The sequence below is a fragment of the Balearica regulorum genome, chromosome 7 (genome assembly GCF_011004875.1).
Source record: "Balearica regulorum gibbericeps isolate bBalReg1 chromosome 7, bBalReg1.pri, whole genome shotgun sequence".
NCBI classification, from domain to species: Eukaryota; Metazoa; Chordata; class Aves; order Gruiformes; family Gruidae; genus Balearica; species Balearica regulorum.
The window spans coordinates 18,676,769-18,701,051 of NC_046190.1; the positions used below are offsets into that span (position 1 = coordinate 18,676,769).

The 24,283-nt window shown below is 39.0% G+C and overlaps 2 protein-coding genes across 6 annotated transcripts in view; both read right to left on the reverse strand.

Annotated features, from left to right (window-relative positions):
- Positions 1 to 307: 307 nt before the first annotated feature.
- NOC3L (NOC3 like DNA replication regulator) lies at positions 308 to 16,727 on the reverse strand. 2 transcript variants are annotated; one of them, XM_075758263.1, is made up of 21 exons: positions 16,660 to 16,727; positions 14,957 to 15,164; positions 14,384 to 14,507; positions 12,864 to 13,021; positions 12,700 to 12,753; positions 11,590 to 11,720; positions 10,796 to 10,957; positions 9,935 to 10,028; positions 9,568 to 9,743; positions 9,222 to 9,350; positions 8,633 to 8,764; positions 8,162 to 8,242; positions 6,866 to 6,966; positions 6,367 to 6,439; positions 6,227 to 6,290; positions 6,068 to 6,139; positions 4,896 to 5,077; positions 4,536 to 4,664; positions 3,810 to 3,907; positions 2,338 to 2,422; positions 308 to 667 (listed from the first exon to the last, which is right to left on the reverse strand). In XM_075758263.1, the coding sequence occupies exons 1-21, from the start codon at positions 16,666 to 16,668 to the stop codon at positions 536 to 538; spliced, it is 2,394 nt and encodes a 797-aa protein (XP_075614378.1). In that variant the 5' UTR covers positions 16,669 to 16,727; the 3' UTR covers positions 308 to 535. The 2 variants fall into 2 exon arrangements, with proteins under 2 accessions (XP_075614378.1, XP_075614379.1); XM_075758264.1 differs by having other exon boundaries at positions 397 to 667; positions 4,896 to 5,056.
- Positions 16,728 to 16,898: 171 nt separating this feature from the next.
- The window catches only part of TBC1D12 (TBC1 domain family member 12), a 47,141-nt gene continuing 39,756 nt past the window's right edge, over positions 16,899 to 24,283 (reverse strand). For 3 of the 4 annotated variants that reach the window (XM_075758268.1, XM_075758266.1, XM_075758265.1), the window contains 6 exons: positions 24,109 to 24,203; positions 23,272 to 23,343; positions 21,256 to 21,384; positions 20,828 to 20,937; positions 18,856 to 19,114; positions 16,899 to 18,612 (listed from right to left, as the gene is read on the reverse strand). In XM_075758268.1, the coding sequence (XP_075614383.1) occupies positions 18,544 to 18,612; positions 18,856 to 19,114; positions 20,828 to 20,937; positions 21,256 to 21,384; positions 23,272 to 23,343; positions 24,109 to 24,203 (734 nt within the window). In that variant the 3' untranslated portion in view covers positions 16,899 to 18,543. The remainder of the gene's footprint in view (positions 18,613 to 18,855; positions 19,115 to 20,827; positions 20,938 to 21,255; positions 21,385 to 23,271; positions 23,344 to 24,108; positions 24,204 to 24,283) is intronic. The other variant, XM_075758267.1, reaches the window with a different exon arrangement.

Here is a 24,283-nt window from a genome sequence, read left to right on the forward strand (position 1 = left end):
TCATTTCAAGATGAGACAAATGGTTAGGAGACATCAGAAGAAAAACAAAAATGCCTTACATATTCCAACTCTCTAGGTATCTTAAATATCAAAGAAGTCAACATTATGTTAAAATTTCCAAAATATTTATTCATTTATCAACATAGTTATTTCTCAGAAATACATATGTCAATATTCTATTATAAAAATTCAAAAATCTATGAACAAAAATAGCATAATGCACGGTTGCAAACAATTTTAAAATTACCTGGGTTTTTTTTGTATCTAATTACCTGCGTTTTGTATCTTTATAAATTACTGATGTGACTGTTCATTGTGGATGTGACTGTTCATTGTGGTTCTCAAGCCCTAAGAACATAGGCTCGGTGGGTACACGGAGAGGCCTCGTAGCTATGTGAAAAACTGCTGTTACATTTTTTTTCTGTGTTTCTATGTCCAAAAGCCTACTGGAATTCCTTTAACAATGAGTAGAAATTTCTTTCAGCCAATTTTTTGCATAATTAAGAAGCCAACTGACCATGCCTGATAAATACATTTATGACAAGGGTGATTCCTTCAAGTGTTTAGCAAAATCCAAGGATTTGTGAACAACAGGCTCACTGATGTGTTGTTGAAGTTGTTTGTTTAGCTCTTCATCTATAAATGAATCCAGTTGTGAGAATGTATCCTGAAAATTACAAGATATTAGTTGCATTACTAAACAAAGCCAGTATGTGTGTTCCATGCATAACTTAAATCAACAGTCCTCTCTCTCCCATGCCCTCAGTCATCTAGACCAGACCTATGGAACTGGCAGCTGACGTGCAGTTAGCCTGCCAGTAAGCATCACTTGGCTAGCAACAAAGCCAATGTGTCAGGCAGTCCTGGTTTTGGTGAGGATCTTTCATTTTGTTGCAAACTGGGCTTAGAAGAATACCTACTACACATAGCCACAGCTTCTAGCTCTGAAGGAGCTTACACACTGCTTCCTGTTCAATACACCTTGTAAGAACAAACTAAGAGTCTCTGATCAAGAGGTGAGTGAAAGCACTCATACTGCCCTGACCCTGCCTCATGGGATCCCTTCTGGCTGCAGCCACACCTGCAGCCCTCCACTCCTTCCCAGTGCTCAGATGAGGAAGGCCAAGCACATGATTTACACTTCCCTGTTGAAGTCTCGATGCTCACACAGTTGAGTACTGCGTACACTCAGGGACCAATGAGATTCTCTCTTCCCTGGTGCACAGGGAAAGAGAACGCCAACTCAGAGCTACTGAGTGCTACAGAGCATGGCAGCATGGCACACAGAAAAACATGCAGGCCAGACAGGGTAAAATTTAAGATACTGCCAAAATTTGCTAAAATGAGCCAAACAGCTGAGAGTAGGCAAGCCCCCAAGGCAATTTTCCCAGTTATATCCATTATAGCCACCTATGGACAGTTTGTTCTCTCCGTTATCTTCCTATTCCTTTGTTTCTGCTACCTTAAAGAGCTTGTGCACTTCCTTATTCAAGCACTACACAATCTCCTATCTGCTGTTCCCAGCCTTGTTCTGTCAGAGCTGCTGATGTAACACCCTAGCAGGACAGACATGTCAAGAAGTCATTTTCAAAAGGACACAGTAAGTACAAATACATTTTCAGAAGTTGCTTCTCTAAAATGAGAAAAATAAATAAAATTGTGCTCTCGAGGCTTTAACTGACATTACTGAGTTACAAACTGGAGGCACTAACAAGGTTAATAGGTTATAATGTTTTCAACAGGAAGAAAGAGAATTAATGACTGCTTTTTAAAGGACACATCACTCACTGGACATTTAATGGAGGTTGGCATCTGGAACACATCCAGTGCTGAGGATCTAAGAAGCATTCACCCATTTCTCCTCTTTACACATTAGCTCTTTGTTCCCTTCAAATTTACACTTTAAAGCTATAAACTGACACTACTGATTCAAAGACTCTGGAAATCCAGCTGTCCTGCCAACTACTCACACAAGGGAAAGAGCTGGCTTTTTATTATTGTTTTTTGAACAAACATTAGTGCATCATTACAGAAAAGGGACAAGAAATCTGCACTGAACCACTGCAAAGTACAAAAGATACATAAAATAATAGCTACCACATTCATCTTGCTACATTAACCGATGCTAGAGGAGGTGGAACTATTCATACAGCTTTTCTTCTTTCTAGTCAGTGCTATCTTACATCAGTTTAAAAAAAAACTTGACAGAGAAAGTACAGTAATCTGAAAGCCAAAGTAAGTGTGCTAATGCCTGGGCACTGCATAGTGAGCCAGCAGATACAGGGTATATTGCTATATCATGTGGTTAAAGAAGGATGTAGAGAGGTGAGATGGTACCTTTTTTCTGGGTGTTACTGATGCAACAGGAGGATTAAAGGTCATTCCTCTCATACTGTATGCCTCAAAAAGTTCTGCAGCAGGCCTATAGCAAAACCCACAGTGAAAGAAAGATAGCATTAGATATATTTCTAAATAATGTATCACAAAATGCAGAGCAGTTCCCCCCCCCCCCCCCAGTTATTTGCAGTAGTAAGAATGAGCTGCCTGTGAAGAACTGCAGATAGACTGTATGAGATGGTCAGTAAAATGGCAAATGAAATGTAGTGGGGAAAAAAACCCCACAACAAACAAAGAAAAGCAATCTCGGTTTCACATAAAGACAATAGGCTCTGAGCTGACCATTGTCACTTAAGGAAAAAAAACATCTTGTAATGACAGACACTTTGATGGGATTGTGACCTTAATGCTGTTTGAAGTTGAAAAGAAACGGAGAACAGAATAGAAAAACAGTTACACCAGTGTATAAATCCACAGATCACCCACATCTCAAATATTGCATCTGAGCCTCCAATTTCCTCATCTTGAAATACTTGAATTGGCAAAAGTTCAGGAAAAGGCAACAAAGATGATGAAAATTATGGAACAGCTACTCTCTGGGCCGGATCCCTTCAGCCAGAAGGGACGGTGGATAGAGGGACAATATGACAGAGGTCTACCAAATGTGAGGCACAGAAAGAGTATATTAGAGCAGGCTGTTCGTTCCGCCTCCCAGGGTAAGAACCGGGGACTGTTAAATGATGCATGCTGGCACCAGGCCACCAGGGTCAAAACAAAAGTAGGTAGATCTTAATGTGGACTCAGGGAACCCTTACCAAACAATGCTGTATTTGCAAAATCTGTGCTTTGGTGCAAGGACCACTGAACAGTTTTGAAAAAAATTCTATGAAGAGGTACTAAACAGAGAATGGCATCAAGTTCAGGAAATCCACAAGGTGAAACCAGTCGGTGGAAACCAGACACTGTCTCAGACCATGTGCCTCACACACTTGCCCTGTTTTTACTCTTCCTGAGGCACCTGTTTCCAGCCACTGCTGAAGACAGGATGCTGACTTAGATCCTTAGTCTGAACCTGGATGGCTGTTCTTATTGTTTATGGACCTCTTGCTGCAACTTGGTCTCCAGTTTAAACTGGACAGTCACGGTCCAGTGATCCTGATCTATATTCAGATCAGGGCTGCTACTGAGGAAATGCAGATATTTTGCTCCCATGGAAAGAAAGCACACTGCACTTTTGAGATTTTTATCCTTGTTACAGCCTGGCAACAAGCCTCAAAAGAAAGTAAGTTAAAAAAAAAAAAAAAAAGGCGGCAGCCAACATTCTGTACTGGCAGAAGTACAAAGACAGTCAGATTGAAGAACAGAATCTTAATTTTATGGATAATTATTTTTAGGGATTCCTTAAATAAAGTATGAGCAACAGCTACTTTTCAGGGCACTATTTTTAAAAACAGAACTCATTGATAACTCACCTTTGGCTCAAATCAAGTGAAAGAGCTCCTGAGCCTTCAGTTGGAGCTCCAACAATAAGGTGAGCTGCAAATTTCTGCACTGTTGGATGATAGTGTCTCTGAAAGAAAGGAAGAAAGGCAGTTGGCTGAGGGACAAGGGATAATGTATTTATATATGGATTCTTGCATTTATTTCCACTTCAATAAGATGGAAGGTTCTGTTTTTGTTTTAGATAGAGAAACTGAGCACCCCAAAAATCAGTCAGTTTCTGGGGTTAAGTGAATGAGGACACCCAGTCATACATTTATTCACTAGCATGTCATGCTGTGAGCATAACTGTCCATAGTTTATCTAACTCCTACTCCCAGAAGGCAGGAAAAACAGCGGAGGAAGCCATCCCCAAGCCCCAGACTCCAACCCCTGGCTAGAATGACAGATGAAGGTGTCATTTGCTCCCTGGAGAAGGGCTGGACTGCAAGGGAACTAACAGATTGAAAAAGCCTCCAAAGGCGTCTTACTAGGCAACGTGCAATAAGATCCAGTGCGGTACTGTCATAGGGGATGTGTAATATCCCCTTTTGAGCTCATTCTTTCCCTATACCACTGTGCTGCTTTTCCTCTTTGTATGGAATAAGCTCATATGATAAGCCTGAATGAAGACTTCTCTATATGTGTAAAACATATAAACATTTAGCAGCTATTTACTACTGACTTTTACTTCCCAGATCACTCAGCTACTCACTAACCTGCAGTAAGTGCAGCTCCCACAGAGCTGTGTTCTGAGCATTGCAGTGCTCTGGTTCATCCAGTTCTGGGAGATAAACTCCACTGCCTTGAGAGTCGTTGTCTAGTAAAAGGTCCATCTTTGGGAATGTCTACAACACCAGAAAAAAAAAAAAGAAAGAAAAAAAAAAGACTGAGCTGCTTATATTACACATCCAATTATAACACGGTTAAGTTCAGGATTCATTCCATGTTATTCAGTCTTAGCAGCATTGAAAGATACTCGCTTAACACCTTTCAAAATACTTTGAATTTTTTGACACATTGATTTTATGCAATAACCTTTAACCAGCAAGCCAAAAACTTCAACAAGAAAAACTTACTTGCATTAATACCCTGTTTGTTGCCAAGATCCCAACACTGGAGTTTGGAAGTACATGAAGAGCAAGTGTGGAAAGGCGCTTTAGGAAAGCAAGAGCTCGTTGCTGGGAAACTTGCTTTCTCCGCTTGGCAAACATCACATCCAGGCACTGGAGCACAATCCCTATATCATCATTGGTACCACCTCAAAAGCAGAATTTCATACAAAGAGTAAGTAATCATTTCGAGGAATATACAGCTAAATACTCTCCTATTGACTGTTCCTGGAACCTGAGAAACAGCATGAAAGCTAAAAGGTTCAAAGACAGCATTAATGTGATACAGACATAAGCATCCATCCTTTTTTGGTAAAAATAGTCCAGCTTTGAATAGGAGAAAGAAAAAAGTATCATTGTTTCTGTGCTCCTTTCTAAGATAATATTTGTTCCATCAAAAATGTCTAAACATTAGAAGCAGTTAGTGTTTTAACCCTAACTGTATTCGTTATATCACCTTTTCTAAACTGTTTAACAGTGCAATGATTTAGTTTACCCATCCAGAATTGTATAATGTTTTTTACCTCAATCTTTACTACTTAGTGAAGACAAATTTATGAAGTTAATTAAAATTATGTTAATTTCAAACTTGATAAGTATCTTTTTTCCATAAACTATTCAGCTTCTCAGAATTATTAGAAAATTAAATTAGAAAATTAGAATGTCAGAACTATAAAAATCAGAAATATGAACAAAAATATTTTAGGAAACAGAATTTAAATTGAAATTGTTTAAATTTATATTAGAAAAATTAGAGATTTTGCTCTATTAGAGAAAGAATTAAAGAAAAAATAGAGAATTTTGAATTGCCATTGAAAGAAACAATTACAAGGAAGTGAAACATTTAAACTGATGACAGGACAAATGCTTATCCAAGATCACTTACTCAGCACTCCCTGATGAAGTGACATGGATAGAACCTGTTACCACGTATTGCAATAATACTTCTAGTATGTGCACTGCAGTAGTGCATGTGCAACTTGAGAAAAAAAGTAGACTAAAACAGACAATACTTTTTTCAGAACTCTGATATATTAAAACAACTGTAGTTTATTAACACTATATTAAAGTTTTGATACCACAGAAAAGCAGAATAAACATTATCTAGGTAAACACTGAAAACAAGACTCTGGAGTTACCTGCATGTAGGCTGAACAGTGTCTTGTAAAGATGTGTGTAGAATTTCATCGGATCAATGTTAAGAACATCACCTATTAAGATAATCCCAAATAAATACGTTTACTCCACTAATTTATCAGACAATATTAAACAAAAGTCTGGGTTTAAAGATCTCTTACCTTGACCAGAGAGTATATGAAAAGCACTGAGAACGCAATGAAGACTCTCACGATAGCTTAAATCCTAAGAATACAAAACCAATTAAGTACCCAAAAGAACATGATTTTAAGAAAACTGTAAAAAAGTGAGCTCAACTTACCCCAGATGCAATGAGAGAATGTAGGACAATCAACAAGTCATCAAAAAATTCCACGTTAATTAGATGAGCAAACCTTGAATCAAAGAGATTTTTATTTTTAAACTACAGACATTATCTGCAAACTCAGTTCAAAATATTCTGAATTGCTAAAATCCACACCATAAAAGTAGAGCTAAATCAAATGCTGAACATCTGTTATCTTCACATAAATGGATGACTCAGCCCCCAACTGCTAATCAGGTAATCAAGCAAAACAATGGAATCACATCACACCCTGCTGGGTTTGCATCACATCAATTCAATCATGGGAAATTTCACATCACATTTAAACATTTTTAGAAGTACGTGAAAACTTCAGCAGAAAAATAAAAGAATTTCAACAAATTTGTCAGGGACAGTCTCCTCTCACTGCTTATGAATCCCTTTCAAAGTTAAAAATCCCTGTAAATGATTTATGTCTTTTCTAATACACACAAAGGAAGGTGGAGTCAGTTCTTACTTTGCAAGACCTTCTAACACAGCCGGCAAAAGCGGAGACTTCTGAGCTTTCTTCAAGATTCTAAAGTATGTTACAAATACAATATTCAAGGTCTCTGTGTGCTGAAGAAAAGAAAATAAAATCCTTAACCAGACATTTCTACTTCACTTAAACCCAATTGAAAATGCTTCTCTGTCCAAGCTGGCACTCAGGCCTTCCAAACCAGTCTGGGCACTACCACCTCTGCTCTTCTAACGCTGAAAAGCTCAAGTCCTGCTCTCTTGCCCCCTACTCTGTCCCCTCATACTCTCCTAGCTAAACAGCCCCTCTTCCCCTCAGCCCATGCTAGCCACACTCCTCCTTTGCCTGAAGGCCACTCTGAGAGGCTGGTAACAGCCATCACAGTGTTCCATTGGGCTGGTTTTGGCGGGGATGAAGTTAATTTTCTCCACAGTAGCTGGTAGGGGGCTCTGGTTTGGGTTTGTGCTGAAAGTAGTGTTGATAACACAGGGATGTTTTTGTTATCACTAAGCAGTGCTTAAACAGAGCCAAGGCCTTTTCTGCTTCTCATACCACCCCACCAGTGAGTAGGCTGGGGGTGCACAAGGAGCTGAGAGGGAACACAACCAGCACAGCTGACCCCAGCTGACCAAAGGGATATCCCATACCCTTTATGGGATATCCCATATGTCATGCTCAGCATATAAAGCCGGGGAAAAGAAGGAGGAAAGGGAAGGGACGTTCAGAGTGATGCTGTTTGTCTTCCCAAGTCACTGGTAGGTGTGATGGAGCCCTGCTTTCCTAGAGATGGCTGAACACCTGCCTGCCGATGGGAAGTGGGGAATTAATTCCTTGTTTTGCTTTGCTTGTGTGCGCAGCTTTTGCTTTACCTATTAAACTGTCTTTATCTCAAACCAAGAGTTTTCTTACTTTTACCCTTCCAATTCTCTCCCTCATGCTGCTGAGGGGGAGTGAGTGAGCAGCTGTGTGGTGCTCAGTTGCCAGCTAGGGTTAAACCAGGACACACATATAACAGGAACAGGGCTCCTGGAGGACCTATGTCAATGGATTCAAATCCTTTTGTTCTCTGCATAAAAAGGTAAATAGGAAAGGCTAAGCTGGCTTTCCTGGGTAAACTGAGAGGGCTTGGTTTACTAAAACCTAGGCCTCTGCACAGGCAAAATGTTTGTAAGCTGCCAACCTTATCTAGAGGTATGGAATGCTGACAGGTTGGGCGGAGGGGAGACACTTGGTTACGGAAGGGTTAGGAGCTGCTACTTTGCAAAAAACCAGGAAAATAATCTCTAAATTACTTACCAGCTTCAGCTTTTTTTCTTTACTTTCTGATGCTTCTGCTTCCAAGAGTTCTCGTTCCAGTTTCTCTTCTGCTTTCCTCCACTGAAAACATACAGTTCATTTTAAGACAACAGATTAAATGTTTCCAACCAGCCTGGATATCCAGGTTCCAAAGATACCCAGAGAACAAATCTTCCATGCTTGGTGAGTTGCTTAAGTCCTCTGTGATGCTACAGGGTAACCAACTAGATATATTCCTTCCTATCAGAAACAACCAACCAATGGCATTATCAACACCAGAAAGAGAAAAAAAAAAAAAAAAAAAAAAGGGAGATAATTAAATTCTCTGTAGAACCTCATAAATGTTCAAGTACAATGTAAACACTAATCACTAATGCTGAGAGTTAACAATGGCAACAGGAGAAGTGCAATCATTGCTGGAACAAACTGCTACATAGTCACTGAAGTAGAGCACGAGAAAGCATGTCATACCTTTCTTTGCATTCTGGAAAGATTTTTTCTTTTCTCTTTGTAAGTCATGAACTTTTTCTTTGGTGCAATGTCTTCGGAATCTTTTTGTAATTCTACTTCCTTAATTCTTAAGTGAAGAAATACTTTTAACACCTATTGTAAAATAAATTAAATACAATGAAAGGTGATCCACAACAGAGGAATGAGGGGTAAGAAATTCTGAATCCCATTCCAGCTAGTGGGCCAAAGGTTCTTCTGTTTACTCCCCTCCTGTTCCTTCATGTCTGTATCTCTCATCCTGGCTCCCAGTTCCTCCTACAGCACTGTCCATTTCTATCCATTCCTCCACCTGCCTCTCTCGCTTCAAGTCTCCCTGCCTGACCTAACCCACACCTCTGTGAGGATCTTATCTCCTCCTCCCAGTCTCCTTCCCCTGCCCTGTATCTCCCTTTCTAACCCTCTGGCTCAGCCCACTCCTAAGCTGCCTGTGTTCTGACAAAGAGAGGAAATTCTGCTTGTCTGTAGCCAGAGCTACACTAACTTTAACTTTCAGATTTTTTTTAAATCACTGACAGAAGAAAATTGTGTAGTACAACAGGAAGACTCTTACCTCAGGTCTGACATCGTAATTTCTACCCTTCACAAGACCAGAAATGACCTTAACTACACCGAGTGAAGCATAGCCCAACTTGTCTTGTTTAAAGAGCTTCTTAACTGCCTCACAGCATAGTTCAGAAATCTGAAAAGTGAATTCAGACAAATTCTTCTGTAAAGCCAAGTCCACGACAACATCTAAGCAATAATACTGATGGTATTTACTAATTAGAAAGTGGACACAGCCTGTAAAATAGTGAAAAGATACAGTCACAAGATCTGGATATTGTGGAATAAAGCTCAGAAATAGATTATTTTTCATGCAAAACAAGAGCTCTTTCCCTAATCAGAAAATCACTTACCATTTTTGACGCATCATTCATGAGCGGAACAATGAGAACAATAATGTTGTTGTGGAAATTAAAGTGGGGCAGGGCCACAAGCAGCTCACACAGACACTTCACTGCAATCTCTGCTAAACCTTTATATGCTTTTAATGAGATGACATTGCTTTTCTTCAATTTCCTTTGTTTCCAATCTGCACAAAATATTATTCTCAGTGATTACTGTTCATAATGCAGGGGAGCTTCTAAATATTTACATTTTTAGTTATACAGGCATTCAAGTACTATTTCAAAGACAGAAAGCAGCATTCAATCACAGGAGGTAAACTGTGATGCCGCAAACAATTTTGCATTTACTACAAAAAATGGGGAATGCTGACTGTACCTTTAATTGTTTGCTCCAGATTTTCCAAGTAAAATTTATACTGGCTTACAAGGCCTTCTTCAAATTCTCTCAGTTTCTGAGTTTCTTTTTTAACCTGTAAACATAATACAAATTAAATTTTATTGGGAGAGCTAAATCCTGAAATCAGCCAGTGGTGAAAAAAAAAAAAAAAAAGAAGTTTTGAAAAATACTACTTAGGTATCTGATATTTGGGGTTTTTCTAGACAGACATTTCCAGAAATGTATTTAAATAAAATATTTCTATATATTTGTATACATGTTCTTGTGCTCAGACGGCCTTTTCCAACTACAGCTACTTCATTTATAGGGACTGAAGTGAAATTTCTAACTAGATGTTATTTTAAAGCCATGACTCTGAACACCACTACTTATATTCAAGAAACCTTCTAAAGAATTGGTTAAAAACAAGCTCCAGAAAACAAGTTACTCTGCATTTGTTCAGCAAATTATTGAACACATTCAAAAATAATTTGTGCCAGTTAGGTGACAATATTGCATAATTTGCCTCCTTTCTAGTTCCCTTCAGTGTGACACAAAACACCGTCTTATTCCAAGGTTCATGAAGAAAAGCCACCCGGGTTCAGTATACTACTTTCATACACTATTTTTTTCCTCCATTACCACCAGCGTGCCACCTACTTATTGAAGGAAGTAGATAAGAATTAAATGTTCAAAACAAAGAAAGTGTCACTGTTTCAGAATTCCCACAAGTACTTGGGTATTTGTCACCCTTTCTTCAAAACCATAAATTCCTATTAAGCAAATCAGTATTAGTATCTGGCATAACTTGAAAAAATCTGAACTACTCACAATACTCTATAAAGAAATTTTATGTTTCACCTTGGTAGCCTTTTCTGCTTCAGTCAGAGGCCGGATTTTGTAAGAAGGCACAATATCTTTAAATATCTCCATCAAAGAAACCATGACCAGCTTCCGAACAATCACAGCCACGTTAGGATCCTGTTCCATCAGCATGGCACGCAGTTCCTTCAGCTTTTTAATCTGATAAAGAGAAAAGGCAGACAAAGTCAGCTCAACATCACACACAAACTACTGTACAAGCACAATCTACATTTCAGCAAAAGTTTGCCACAAGAAACATGCCTCGTTTTTAAGTACTGGAAAGAGAAAGCCTTTATCTCAGCAGTTACTCAGACTCTACTTAACACTGCATAAAGAGCAAAGAAATGATAGATATCCCAACATTTTTTTTTAATCTTGGGAATGCTCAAACTACTCTGCTATTACAAAATTGCACAGAATTATAGAAAATTACTAGCATATCCTGAAACATCGAGAACTATCAGATACAACCCTGAAATCAGAGATTAAGGAACAAGGTAGTTTGGAAAGGAAATACCATAGACAGTATTATTCCTAAACCCACCAGTGTTCAGAGGGACAAATTACTCCTTAACAGAGCAAACACAGTCACCTGGATTTTCACCTGATTCCAATCATTTGTACCAAGCCATGGCACCTGCTTACCACCCTCTGAGAAGCCATACAACACTGACCTTTTTCCTTGTTCTACACAATGCTTTTGCTATTGTTTGGTCACTTCAGATCTTTATTTATTGACTTATTGCACAACACAGGCACACATAAATGCTTGTTAAGTAAACGCTACCTACACTGTTGTCTGGCTCAGAGAGAATGGCGGATGCTAACGCAGCTATGTGCATCTTCCTTTCCTGCAGCTTTTGTCTCCTTTGAGCAGCCATTTCTTCAGGAGTGAGAACAGGCAGGGGTTCTTCACTGAAGTCTAGCACAAGGTGTGAGAGTTAGAAAAGAAGGTCACTAGGGAAGACACTTAAGAAATACCATATTGCAAACTACAGTTCTAGATTTCATTTCAGATGGTTACCGCGATAACCCCACATGCAGTTCCACAGTAAAAGAAGCTTTAAGAATGACCTTGCTAGAGCTTATGTTAACTCAGAGATTAATTTTTGCTCCACTCCAAAATCTTATGCTTGAAAAAAGAAATGGACTAAATGTTTTTTAATCTGCAAATAGTATTCCCTAAGTACAAAGGGGAACATATAAACTCAACATATGACCCCAACTGTGCCAAGAAACTGCAGTGCTCTCCAATTTGCAGCAAATGATTACAATTGTTTTATTTGTGTTTTCAGAGTATTAGTTTCAAGTATGTTCTTCCTCAACTTCAGATTATCTTTAGAGAATAATGACCCAGAATTAGCAGAGTTACAACTGCAACTGTTATTTGAATATGACTCTTAACTGGATAGTGAACTGCAAATCGAAATCTGAATTTCCTGGTATTCTGATGTGTTAAGTAAAAAAGTTTAAAGACAAAACCAGATACTCAAAAGCCTACACAAGTCTGTGTCCTGAACTGCATTTCAGAATGATCTCAGAGTAATCAAACTAGAACCACAGCATATATTCTTTAAGTAAGACCAAGATTTGCCTTCTCACTAGCAAAGATGACACAACTGACATAAGCAACCTCATGCAAACATCAGTTTCAGGTGAAAAATCGAAATAATTTTAAAGAAAGAGATTCCGAAGCCAGCTGTTCCTCAGGTAAGAAAGCAAGCTTTCAATGACTGTTATGCTTTGGGGGCAACATAGTAATGAACATATTCAAACCGCTCTAAACAAAATACAGTTAAATTACAAACTTCCTTAGGGAACAGCCAAGTACTCTTCAGATATGTCAGTGATTTGGAAAAAAACAACAACAAAACAAGAAAAAGCAAACGTTGTGTTATTACCCTCTGCTTCCTCCATTTCTTCTGTATCATCTTCATCCTGTGCAACACTGAGAACTGCAAAAATAGAGTGTCTAGGTCAGGCAAGTAACAAAACCTGTGGGATTTTAAAATAATAAATTATATACATCTTGGCTACTATGCCAGTTCCGGAATCTGTGTCTTACCTGGCTTTTCCATAGTTTGGGGAATAATGCCACCCTTATCTTTGATGGGGAGCAGATGGATGAGTTCTTTTTCTGGCTCAGTCTGCATGCGTCTTGGCATCTTCTCATATTTGTCAATCACATTTTCATGTTTTCGTTTTCTGATGTGAACAGGTTCACTGAAAAATACAAGGCAAACTAAATGAACTACCCATCTAGTTAGACATGAACTATGTATGACAGTATATTAACTGGATTAAGTGTCTGCACTTAGAAAAATAAATAATGGCTGATCTTATTAAGTGGAATGTTTGAGTGTGTTCACCATTGACAGCACCAGTTACCACTCAATCCATGTTAATATGGATCTCTATAGGATCTTTGAATTCAGGAGCATACAGTGCTTCCCATCCCTTTTTTATAGGAAACTCAATGTGAAGTGAGCAAAGACAAAATGAGATTTAGTTAATCTGGCAGGTTTGCCAGGCAAAATGCCTTATCATAATGAATGCAAGAACTGCGTCTTGTAAAATGTCACTAAATAAAAATACACAATAAATTCTGAGTTTTGCAAGATTTTAAACTTAGGTGACATCCAGTTTGTTTACGGGGAGGAGAAGGTTTAAAGTCAAATTCTTTTAATTCAAGAACTGCAATGTGGCTACAAGAGACTATACAGTAGAGTACAGCACAATTGCAACTCTGGAAGTAAAAAGCCATTTACTACTTTCCTGAGAAACTAGATTAAATTATTAATTAGTAACAAACTGATTTGTACTATGATTAGCAAAAAAAAAAAAAAAAAAAAAAAAAGGCTAGAAGAAATGCTGTCTCTTCTTCAAAACAATGAAAAAATTATTTTTGCTCATTTCAACATTTAGTCTGAAACAACTGCTCCAGAACTAAAGAAAACTGAATCTTACAGGGAAAATTAAAACCACTCTACAGCAGCGAGGCATACAGAGTCTTTTCACACTCATCAAAACAGGCAAGTTAAGATTTGCAAACAATCATGTAACCAGACTAATCCATAGAAGTGTATTTGTAAAGACTTACAATTATAGAACCAGAAGCACTACCCTTCTGTGTATTTCATTGCAAACTCTACCTAACACCTTGCTCCAGAAAACTGGTAATGAATTTATTGTATTTTTACAGCCATTTGCAATACAATATGGAAAGTATAGTGGCCAAAGTGCAGAGAATGTCCCAAATAGTCTATCTAAAGACTCTGTATACATATGAAAGAATTTTTTCTAGTTTGAGGAATGCTACTCATCTCACAGCCAGGGACCTCACAGGAGGGAACACTGTGCAGAAACAGTATCCTGAAGGTCAGGCAGAGCAGGTGAATGTACTGATACACATCAGTACATTAATACTGAATGTACTGGCAGATGAAGGAAACACTAAACTGGAACTGCAAAGAAACACCAGACTGAAAGTGACCTCCTGATATATGTAATACATTACGTATTAATTACATATTAACCACACAACCCTAAATTAGTATGAAAAGTAGATATCACAACAACACTCACTCAGAAGAAATATCTCTGGTTAAAAAAGATGCCTTTTGAGCCAAATCTTCCATTAATTTTAAGTCATCTTCATCCATCATGTCCAGTGGAAGAGCATCTTCTTCCTCTTCTTCCCATTTTTCAGCTATTTTAGAAGATGATGTGTACAGATTAAGATCCTGTACATATGTTCAAACTTGAAAACCTAACCATGCCTACACCTGTGAGACTATTTAACACCTTACTTCAATGTGGAGCTCATCAACCTTCACGCACGTGTTTTGTGTTATCCCAGAAAACTGCCCCTTTATTGTGGCACTCAATAATTAGACCAAACATCCAATAATGATTAGACCAAACACCTTTCTACCATCTCCAACTGTCAGATATTGTTAACAGAATGGCTACATTTTATATGTTTCATAACTGTCCCTTTCTTTCCTTTAAACAAGAACAGCAATTATTTGTACACAGAAAATCAAATGTTATTTTCTCGATACATATCTCGATACAATCTTCCAACATGAAGCAGTAGGATATTTTGTAACCCTCATACCTCTTCACTTACCAAAATAACTCTGAGCAAACACTTACCAACTTGTTTTTTCTTGCATTCTTCCAATGGAAAAGGTTTTCTAGAGATAGCATCTCTGACAGCCTCCCTTAGCTTCTTTTGTTCTTTTCGATACTTCTTAGCAGCACTCTGCTGCTTGTACTGCTTATTCTTTAATTTGTTGTCAAGTTTTATTTTACTAGTTCTCAGTAACTTCCTAAAGCTTGGAACTCGTTTTGTGTTTTTTCTCTAGGAAACAAACAGAAAACTACAAATAACTGACATGTTCATAGCCTTTGTGAAATTTATGTTGCTATTTCATATCTCATTCAGTTCATATTTCTATCAGTGCTGGACAGTGTTTCTTCCAAATAGTATCAGGAGTTAGCTCCAAATTTACACAACTGCATTAAATTTTTGAGAAGAGGGACATGCAAAGAATGTTTTACAAAAACGTTCTTAGACAATTTTTTTATTAAACCCCACGTCCATCACTTTTAGACACATGAACACTCAAGGTGTGGTAAATAGACTGTTAGGGCACAGTTCTTTGCCTCGTGTGCTCCCAAGCACTCTGTCTCCTCTCTCCAGCATGCCCTTCTTCCCCAGCGCTCGATAAGGTTAGGAGGTTCTGGTACAAGGCCCACAGCCTCAGGCAAATGTCCTCCTGCAGCATCCTTCCCTGTGCTGAGCTTTGGCTTTCTCCTGCCCCAGACTCTGCATGACAGGTAGCTGTGTGGATGAGAGGCAGCTGTCTGCTGCAAGGTTCAGAACAGGATGATGCATGAGCTGTGTACGTGTTATGGGTGCCACAGCTCAGGGAGCCACAGTGGTCAGGAGGAAGAGGGCTGAGGGAAAGCCCAGAGGTGCAGATCAGTACAGGTGCAGATCAGTATGGGCACCCAGTGTCAAAACTGCAGAACGCTCCCAGGTGTGTTCAGGATGGGAACGACAGCACAGCTTATCTACTGAGGGGCACCAGAGAGAAAATGGGAGTCTTGGTAGGGGCAGATGTGTCCCTTTGGTAAGGGGACAAGTGGCTGGACCACTGCGGGGCTCATTGAATCTGGAATTTTTGCCAGTTCACCTTCCCTTTTTAGTTTTGACTACTGGGAAAGCGCTGCCGCTTGTCCCTACGCCACACACGCATCACCGTGAAGTAGAACCGCTACAGACAGCAACGGCCCTGCCTGAAAGGCGGCGGGGGCTCTGCTTCGCCTCCCCTGACGCCACCTCGCAGCCCGAGTACTGTGAGCAAGGCACGCTGCGGCCCTCCCTGCTCTCCATTACAAATCCGACACCACACGCCCCGCTATAACGAACACTAACGATATATTTCTCCTTCCGTGCCTCAGCTTTAGCAGAGGCACCTCCGAGAGGCGGGAGATCCAAGGTGGATTGTGCCGGGAAGCCGCCGGTGAAGGGCAGGCTGCTGCCCGGTCTAGGCACGCCGGATTTTGCCACCCCACCCCCCGACGCTCGGAGTTTCGCCGTTTCCTGCAGCCCCACGGCCGCAGCCCGGACAAACCGCTCGGGCCGAGGGGAGGCGGAGCCCGCACAGGAAAGCGGCCTCCTCCTGAGAGCCCGCGGCAGAGACCTAGGGGACGCCCCCAGCACCGGCCGACCCACCAGGCCGCCATCGCGTTAGCCCAGCCAGGCACGGCCCGTGGGGCAGCGGGAGGCCCACACACCGGACACCGCTCCCCGCCCAGCCCTGCAGCCCCCCCAGCCCGCACCGTCCTACCGGCTTCATGGCGGCGGCCCCGAGCGCGTGCTGTGCCTGCGACGCGGAGCGGAAACGCCGGGGCGGAGCCCCACAGAGCCCGCCCCGCCCAGAGCGACCCCTGGCGGCGGAGGGCGGCAGCCGCTGGCGAGGGACGGGGGTGTCTACTCGGGGAGGGGGGGGCGGGGAGCTGGCTCCCCCCAATAAGTCATCTTTTATTTTAACGCCATCCTTCGCGTGGAAAAGCAGCACAGCCCACATCTGCTATAAGTTTTATTTACACAGGAATTGGTACTAGTGGTCTTAAAGGAAGGGTTGATCCTTCTATTTACAGTTATATACAGATTTATAGTTGAAAAGTAAGAAAACTGTACAAGATAACACAAAAATATAAGACAAATTGGATCCAATTAAAGTAGTGAATACATAAGTTAAGAAAAATCTGACATTTAAATTTCAAATTGTAATGTTATGAGTAGTATATATATAGTTTTTAATCCAAATAGCAATGTAAGTTACACCACACTAAATCTTTACCCCAATTATGTAGACTCTCCTTTTAAACACCAGACAACTGGAAGCCTCCTGCACTTAAAAACACATAATGATAATTTTGACTTGATTTCCACAGAGGGACCAGTTACAAAACCCCACATGTAAGGAATTTATTTACATTAAATATCAGCAAAAATGGACCAAGAAAGTGCAAGTGTTCCTCACCTGCAGTGCTATCCATTTTAAATTTCCATCCCCTACAGTCACAAGGTTGTTGTACAGCATCTTCAAGAACAGGAAATGTTTTCAAACATCTGCCTTGACACATACAATATGACCTTATGTCTCACAGTTAAAAGATGTTGAAGAATTAAGTATCACTAAACCAGATGCCTTTTGGATTTTGGTATTGCACACTAATAAAACAGTTTCAAAAACAGTTCTGTGTCTGCATTATTCCAAAGTGTTAAAAGTGGCTGCTCCTTTGACAACACAAAGTCTGCAGATAGTTTTGTCAGTTGATAGTGTTCACCATTACATACAAGTATTTCTTAGTTGGAAATGGCTCAACAAAATAAAACTTCTGGTGGCAAAACCCTTTCACAGAATACCCACTCCATTTTCTGTAAGCTGCACCACAACCAATACACCAAAACAAATGCTTAATACCACTCACATTGAAAGCTGTACACTCTGAAGATAATAGCCCTGATCTTACCACTGTTTAAAGTTCAGATGGTTTTTGCTCTAACAGGTTTGGGCACAATACTTCCACAGTTCCTGAGTTGATTACATTTGCCCAGACTGAAGAATGAAGCTGCAACTTAAAAAAAAAAAAAACCACAAAACAAAACAAGTAAATAAGACAATATCCCTTCCCAAATGTTAACCATCTTGCACATAAACATACCAAACAACCTATTTGGTCCTCAGTACTTTCAAATGGTTAATTTTGGAGGTAATATTTGTACCAAAGCATTTGGTTTGGATAGCAGTTTTGGGGCCTTAAGATTTAGCATTTCCCCCATCCCCCCAAAAAAAGTGCCTTTTGTGGTATTTGTAAAAAAAGTTATGCCTCAAAAATTTTTTTTAAAGTACCAACAGAAGTTATTACAAATGTTTATTGCATTGAGCTGATTCTTTTAAAATATTAAATATGAACTCCCCCACTTCTCAGTTTCATAGGTTTTAGTATTCTGTGTGAAAACAAATCTTCCCACGACAAAAGCTAATACTGGCAAAAGGGTGAAGATTTCATCAGTTTCATTACTCCACTGAGAGCTGTGTTGGCTTTCCATCTCATTTTCACATTGTCTATAGTGCTTTTCCACACAGAAGTGATGTGAAAACTCCTTTGTCATCAGGTGGTTTTCCACATTTTCGATTGACCTCAACATTACGACAATCAGCTTAGCTTTTCAGTGCCGGGCTATGGTTCTTGTCCGCTTCTTTGCTGTCCTTCATCAGTGAGGCAAACACCTGGAAAAGTAAATTATTTCATGAATATAAAAAAGCCAGTCTTATAAAAGAGATAATAACCACCAAAATATTAGCATGGAGATTAATTTCTAGAATGAGACACTAGAAAGGAAGTACCCATTGCTCAGAAGTTAGACATGCAGCATAAAGTAGTCATTAAGTGCCCATATACTCATGTGCTGGTATATCTGGTGGTTTTTTATATATATATGATTGATAGATAGGTATCTCCAAGAAACTCACCTGTGCCCATTTTTTGTTACTATTCTGCATCTGAATAGCTGCAATACAACTAAAAAGCTTTTCTGATGTAATGTCTTCTGGAAGTTTTGTTAGAAACTGTGCTATATGAATAAAGTCCATCTGTAGGAGAATATCTTCATATAACCGAAGGATTCCTAACCCTGTCCTAAACAAAAATTCTTCTCCATCTCTACAGAAAACGTCCCAGACACGACAGGCCAGATCAAGTGGTAATGACTTGCTGTAGAGTGTAAAAATCCTACAATTGAGAAAAAAAGTACAGTTTTAACTTTAATCTATTTCAGAAAGATGAAGATACAAACTTCTTTAAATCTCAGTTATGTTAGCTGAGAGTAAGCAGATGACATTATTTCATATGTTCTTATTTTTTCCATATTTCAAAGATTCACAAGTCTCCAGTTTTTAAAGTCAGAACTCCTGCTCTGAAACCCATCTCTTCATGCTACAGGAAATCCTCCATTTGAAAGCCACCTCCTTTAGGAAGCTCTGGCTAGAGAAATTACAAACATCTTTACACTCAAACAGGGTATAATATACAAATAACACCTCAACTCTTTCCTTTCTTTAAGTCATACAGTTTAACAGCTCTGTTCATCATTTGTTTTCTAAACTAAATCTAAAGCCGCAAATTATCTCAACAGAAGGCTCCATCCCACTAATGCACTAATGAGAATTCAGTAACTACATTCCCATGATACATTTTGAATTTCTATTCATGTTAAAAAAAAATCACCAAAAAATCTAAAGACAGTCACTGTTCTATTCTTACTGGGAAAAGTCCACTTGCATTTCTTATTGCAAAGTTTATTTTTAAAAAGCATTCATTATATAAGGGCAGAGAGTTCAGTCTGCTGTATGTATCATATTGTAGAACCCCTCCCATAAATTTGTAGTGGTTCCTTTGATACAAAGCACACTGTTCTCCATTTCCCCATTATTCCTGTTGAAAAGTGGTTCAGGAACCTTATAACTCCTTACCGCAGAGTACTACAACCTCTTCTGCTCTCCCTTTATAAGGGGAGCTCTCCATCTCAAAACCATCTTTGGAACACGTGCAGGAATAACAATCTTCATTTCTCACAGGTAATTGGAAGCAGAATATTCTAGTACTTTGTACAGCAGCACTATTTCCACAACATATATACCTCTCTCGATCTGCCTAAACTCTCAGGACTGCAGCATGCTCCTGACAATGTTGCTATTGTGTAACCTGCTCCTGCTGAGACTAACTGCTTACTGGTAAGCTGCATCTTATAGCCAAAGTTCTTCATTCCCACATACTCCAACAACATGATGTTATATTATTTAATTCTATCCAATTCAATTTACTCTATTAGAGGCTTCTAACCCATGTAAATAATCCTATATGACGCACATCCTTATCCACACACACTTTCCATCCACATTCCATATTTGGCAGTGCTACACACACTTCAAGGATGCTTGCATTACTGCCTTCCATTACAGGCACATGACATAGTTTGGTATTCTGCTTTAAAGCAGAAGTCTATATTCCTGTACTCATATTTTCTTCAGTAGCTGATGATGTTCATTTTATCAAGGCACTTAAAATCAGTCACAAGACAACTACAGTGTAGTTGCCTCCTCTCCCCTACTGATCTTACACATGGCTGACTCTTACCTGCAGCAAGAAAATGAGACACACAAGACTCCTGTGTGTCTCCTTTTCTATTTGAATAGATGTCACTCCTAATCCTAGTTCATAAAGTTTGAATCCTGCCAGTGGAACTGCGGTTGCACAAAACAGTTCACAGGACCATGATTTCACAGGACCTAGAAAGCTGAAGTACACAAATGCCTACTTAATGGGTTGTGGGTTTGTTTTTGTTTTTTTTATAAATGCTGTATTTCTATGGCTGAAAAACTTATAGCAAAATGGAAAGCGTTCCAACAGCTGCAAGGTTAGGTTTGCCATGTTGTCTGAACTCACCAGTCTATCAAATATATGTCTGGAGTAAGATTGTATGATTTGAAATGAAGAAACAATTTGGGAAGATTTTCTTCAAAGAATACTTCAAAGGCTGCAAAGTATTTCAGCATCTGTAGAGACAGGAAAGCACATCATAAGCAGTCATCAAAAGAATGTTAAGTTGTAAAATAACAAACCCCACCAAGAATTGAGGATGTCAACATAGCACAACATGACTTCTTAGGATAAGTACAATGATTAAGTGTTTTTAGAGGGAAAATCAGAACAGCAGGATGTGTTCTATGGATCAGAATTTGGTATTCTCAGTTTTGTAACCACAGGTTAAAGTTCTCCATTATTCAATAGGATAAAAGGAAGTAATGAATGAATCAATTATGCTCCAAGTCAAAGGAATGTTATGGTTCAAAACCAGAAAACTCTGTGCATACCATGCTGTGATCCACACGGAAAAAGGCCAGCTGGCATGGCTTGTTTAGAAGGTTAGCAAAGGCAATGAAAGCATCTGCCTCTTCCAGATTGAGAATGAGCACAGCAGCAATGAAGGACATCCCTTGTACCTTCAAGTGGGAAAAGCATCAGGCAAATATAGGTGAGCAGGTTCAGTACATCTTACATCTTTGGAAATGCAAATATTTACAGCCTGCAATATATCAAATACCATTGCATAACATTTCCAGATGAACGGAAACAATACAGATAAATAACTTTTATGCATGCAGTCAATTTTGTTTCAGCAAGACAGAGTGTTTCTTCGGATGCTGATTTTAGGCACTTGATGGAAGTTCTGGGAGGTCTCATGATCACAAGTCCTTGGGACTTGGAATGCAAGAAAGTTTAAACCACACAGGCTGGACACAGAGCTCATAAGAGACAAAATTTGGCCTTAAGTTCATTGTTAAGCTATGCAAAAAGTAGACATGGCAAAAACCTCACATATGGGACAGTTTAGACCCAGGCGGATATGTTGGAATTGAGTCAAAATTCTGTTTCAGAACAGTCAATACGTATCTTTCCATTTGCCAAACAGTATTTGTTCACACACATAAAATTACTTTTAAGTGGTTAGCTACAATGCAAGTTTACATTTTCCCATGATTACTCTCTCAAAAACACTAAAACACTTTAGCCCACAATAAAAGCATTATTCTGGCTGTTAACTGATGATCTGAATATTCATTATATTCTAAAAAATAGTTTTACCAATTTCAACTGCAATGATGATTATTCTGCTGTTTCTAGGCATTTATGCTCCCTGCTTCTCATTTAAAAAAATGCACTCAATATTTTAACCAACTAGGGAAAAAAGTATTGATATCCATCACAACCGGTCCTGCAGTCTTCCATTTTTGTGGGATAGATAGGTGTGGAAATAAGATTACATTAAATTTACTGCCATATTAACTTTAAAAAAAAAAATCTATGCTTAGTAATATCCAGGCTAGCTGTTGTTCCTAATGCAAAAACAGAAGACCGATCCTTGAAAAATTATTTATTTGCCTTTTAAAACTCCACCCTGGGAACAAGCAGTCTCAGAATCTGCAGTTTGTAATGTCTTGTAAAGAGTATGGGAGGGTCTCCAAAAATGAGGTCACAGATGACAGAATTCAGGGCTAAAAACATTTGAAAATGAAAAACCAACTAGATATTGATGCAGAGTCCCAAGTATGTCTGATTTAGAGGGGAAAACACACCCTATGCTAAATAATGCTTTGTTGCATGGATCCGACTTAAACCCTTTCAAGTTCTTTTTAACCCAGAAGCAATTACAGCTTGCGAAAGGTGTTCCTAGCTACCTCCAGTTATTTAACTGCTTCTGTAAGCTGACACCATTCAGAAAGGTGTTAGGGTTAGTTGGTTTGTTTGCAGGTGTTTTGTTAGTATTTTATGTTTGGGTTTGGTGGGGATTTTTTTATTTATTTATTTTTAAACAGCAGTGTTTGCTGCAAACAATCTTACCTTCGCTGAACTCAGATGGAGCAATTAATCTTTGACAACAAGACACCAGTAAGGAGTTTCTGGATTTTAGGATGTGCAGTAGTGAAGCAGAGAGTATCGCAATGGAAACGGCAGCAGTGGGAGCAACACAGGACAGAACACACCAAGTGCTCAATGGAAGTCTGCTAGCGTTTTGGTTTTTTCTGTAGATGCTGTGGGTCTGTCAGAACTATAATGCCTTGTGAACACATTCATTTAAAATTTTCCATGCAAGGCAGATAGCATACTCATCCTTGGCATCCAGTACATTTTCAGCTATTTAATTATCTCTAAGTATTAGAGATCATTGTAATGGCTATAAAAAAGTGCCAAAGTTGAATTATTTTTTGTAAGTGCTAGTAGCATAAAGTTTAGAGACCCTACTTAATACACTTCAATACATGACATCTTAAGCTTACTTGCCATGTTATAAGCACTGGCAGTAAACTGTATGTACAGCAGATACTTACATATCCCACATCCGGTCTGTAACACGTATATGCTCCTAAAACACTATGCAGGAGATCATGATAAGGACCACCCTAATACAAGGGGAGGGAGGAGGGGGGAAAAGGAAAAAAAAAAGTCTTTTTCAAAAATCACTTTATAAATATAGGAAGGTAACAAGCCAGTATTTTAAGATGCAAATGAGCCAGTGAATTATTCCTTTGTTTACATCTAGAATAATACCAGTTTTTACTCCAAGCATTTCCATGTATGCTTTTGAGATGTTAAAGTAACAGACCAACAAACCTATGAAACGCTTCAGTGGAAATCAGTACACAATGGAAAATGAAGATATCTGGTACACATCCAGGGTTGGTTTTTCCTTTTCAGAGACAGTGGATGTTTTAATTCTTAGTAACACAAGTTACTGTATTACAATACTGCATGCTATTTTATATACATGTGTACATTTATATTATATCTATATAAAAACCATACAGCCTGAAAATGCATACTTAAAAAGGTATCAAGATTTCTGCAGGAGCAATTTTCATTTTTGCATGTAATTTCATAAACATTAATAGGAACCATATGCAATTTTTCCAGGAAAAAGCCTTACAGTCCATCATTAGGTGTCCCTACTTTATTCTAAAAAAAAAAAATAATAAAAAAATAGACAAACAAAAAACCAACCACCACCCCAAACACTATTTGCTGTTGTATGTAGAAAAGAACTAACTTTACTTTTGTTGTTTTATACAAACAGCTTCTAAAAACTATTCCATATTTAGCCAGCTAGGGTTCTTGTTTAACTATTCAGAAGTTTAAAGCTGTCATAACTAAAGTTAAAGAAATCTCACCTTCTGAAAAATATACAGGGATGGAAATGTGCGTGATATATCCAACTTAATTAGCTCCAGACTGGCCTCGCGATCAGCAACAGATGCACCTGCATCTGCAAGCAAAACCAACACTTATTAAACCAATAAATTCTACAGACTTCAGAATAAAACCACCACAGGCACATAGAGACTT

Coding starts and splice junctions, on each gene's coding strand:
- NOC3L (XM_075758263.1), bottom strand. Junction 13,022..14,383: donor ACCAGAGATATTTCTTCTGA/GTGAGTGTTGTT, acceptor TGTATTTTTCAG/TGAACCTGTTCACATCAGAA. Junction 10,029..10,795: donor AAGCAGAAAAGGCTACCAAG/GTGAAACATAAA, acceptor TTATGTTTACAG/GTTAAAAAAGAAACTCAGAA.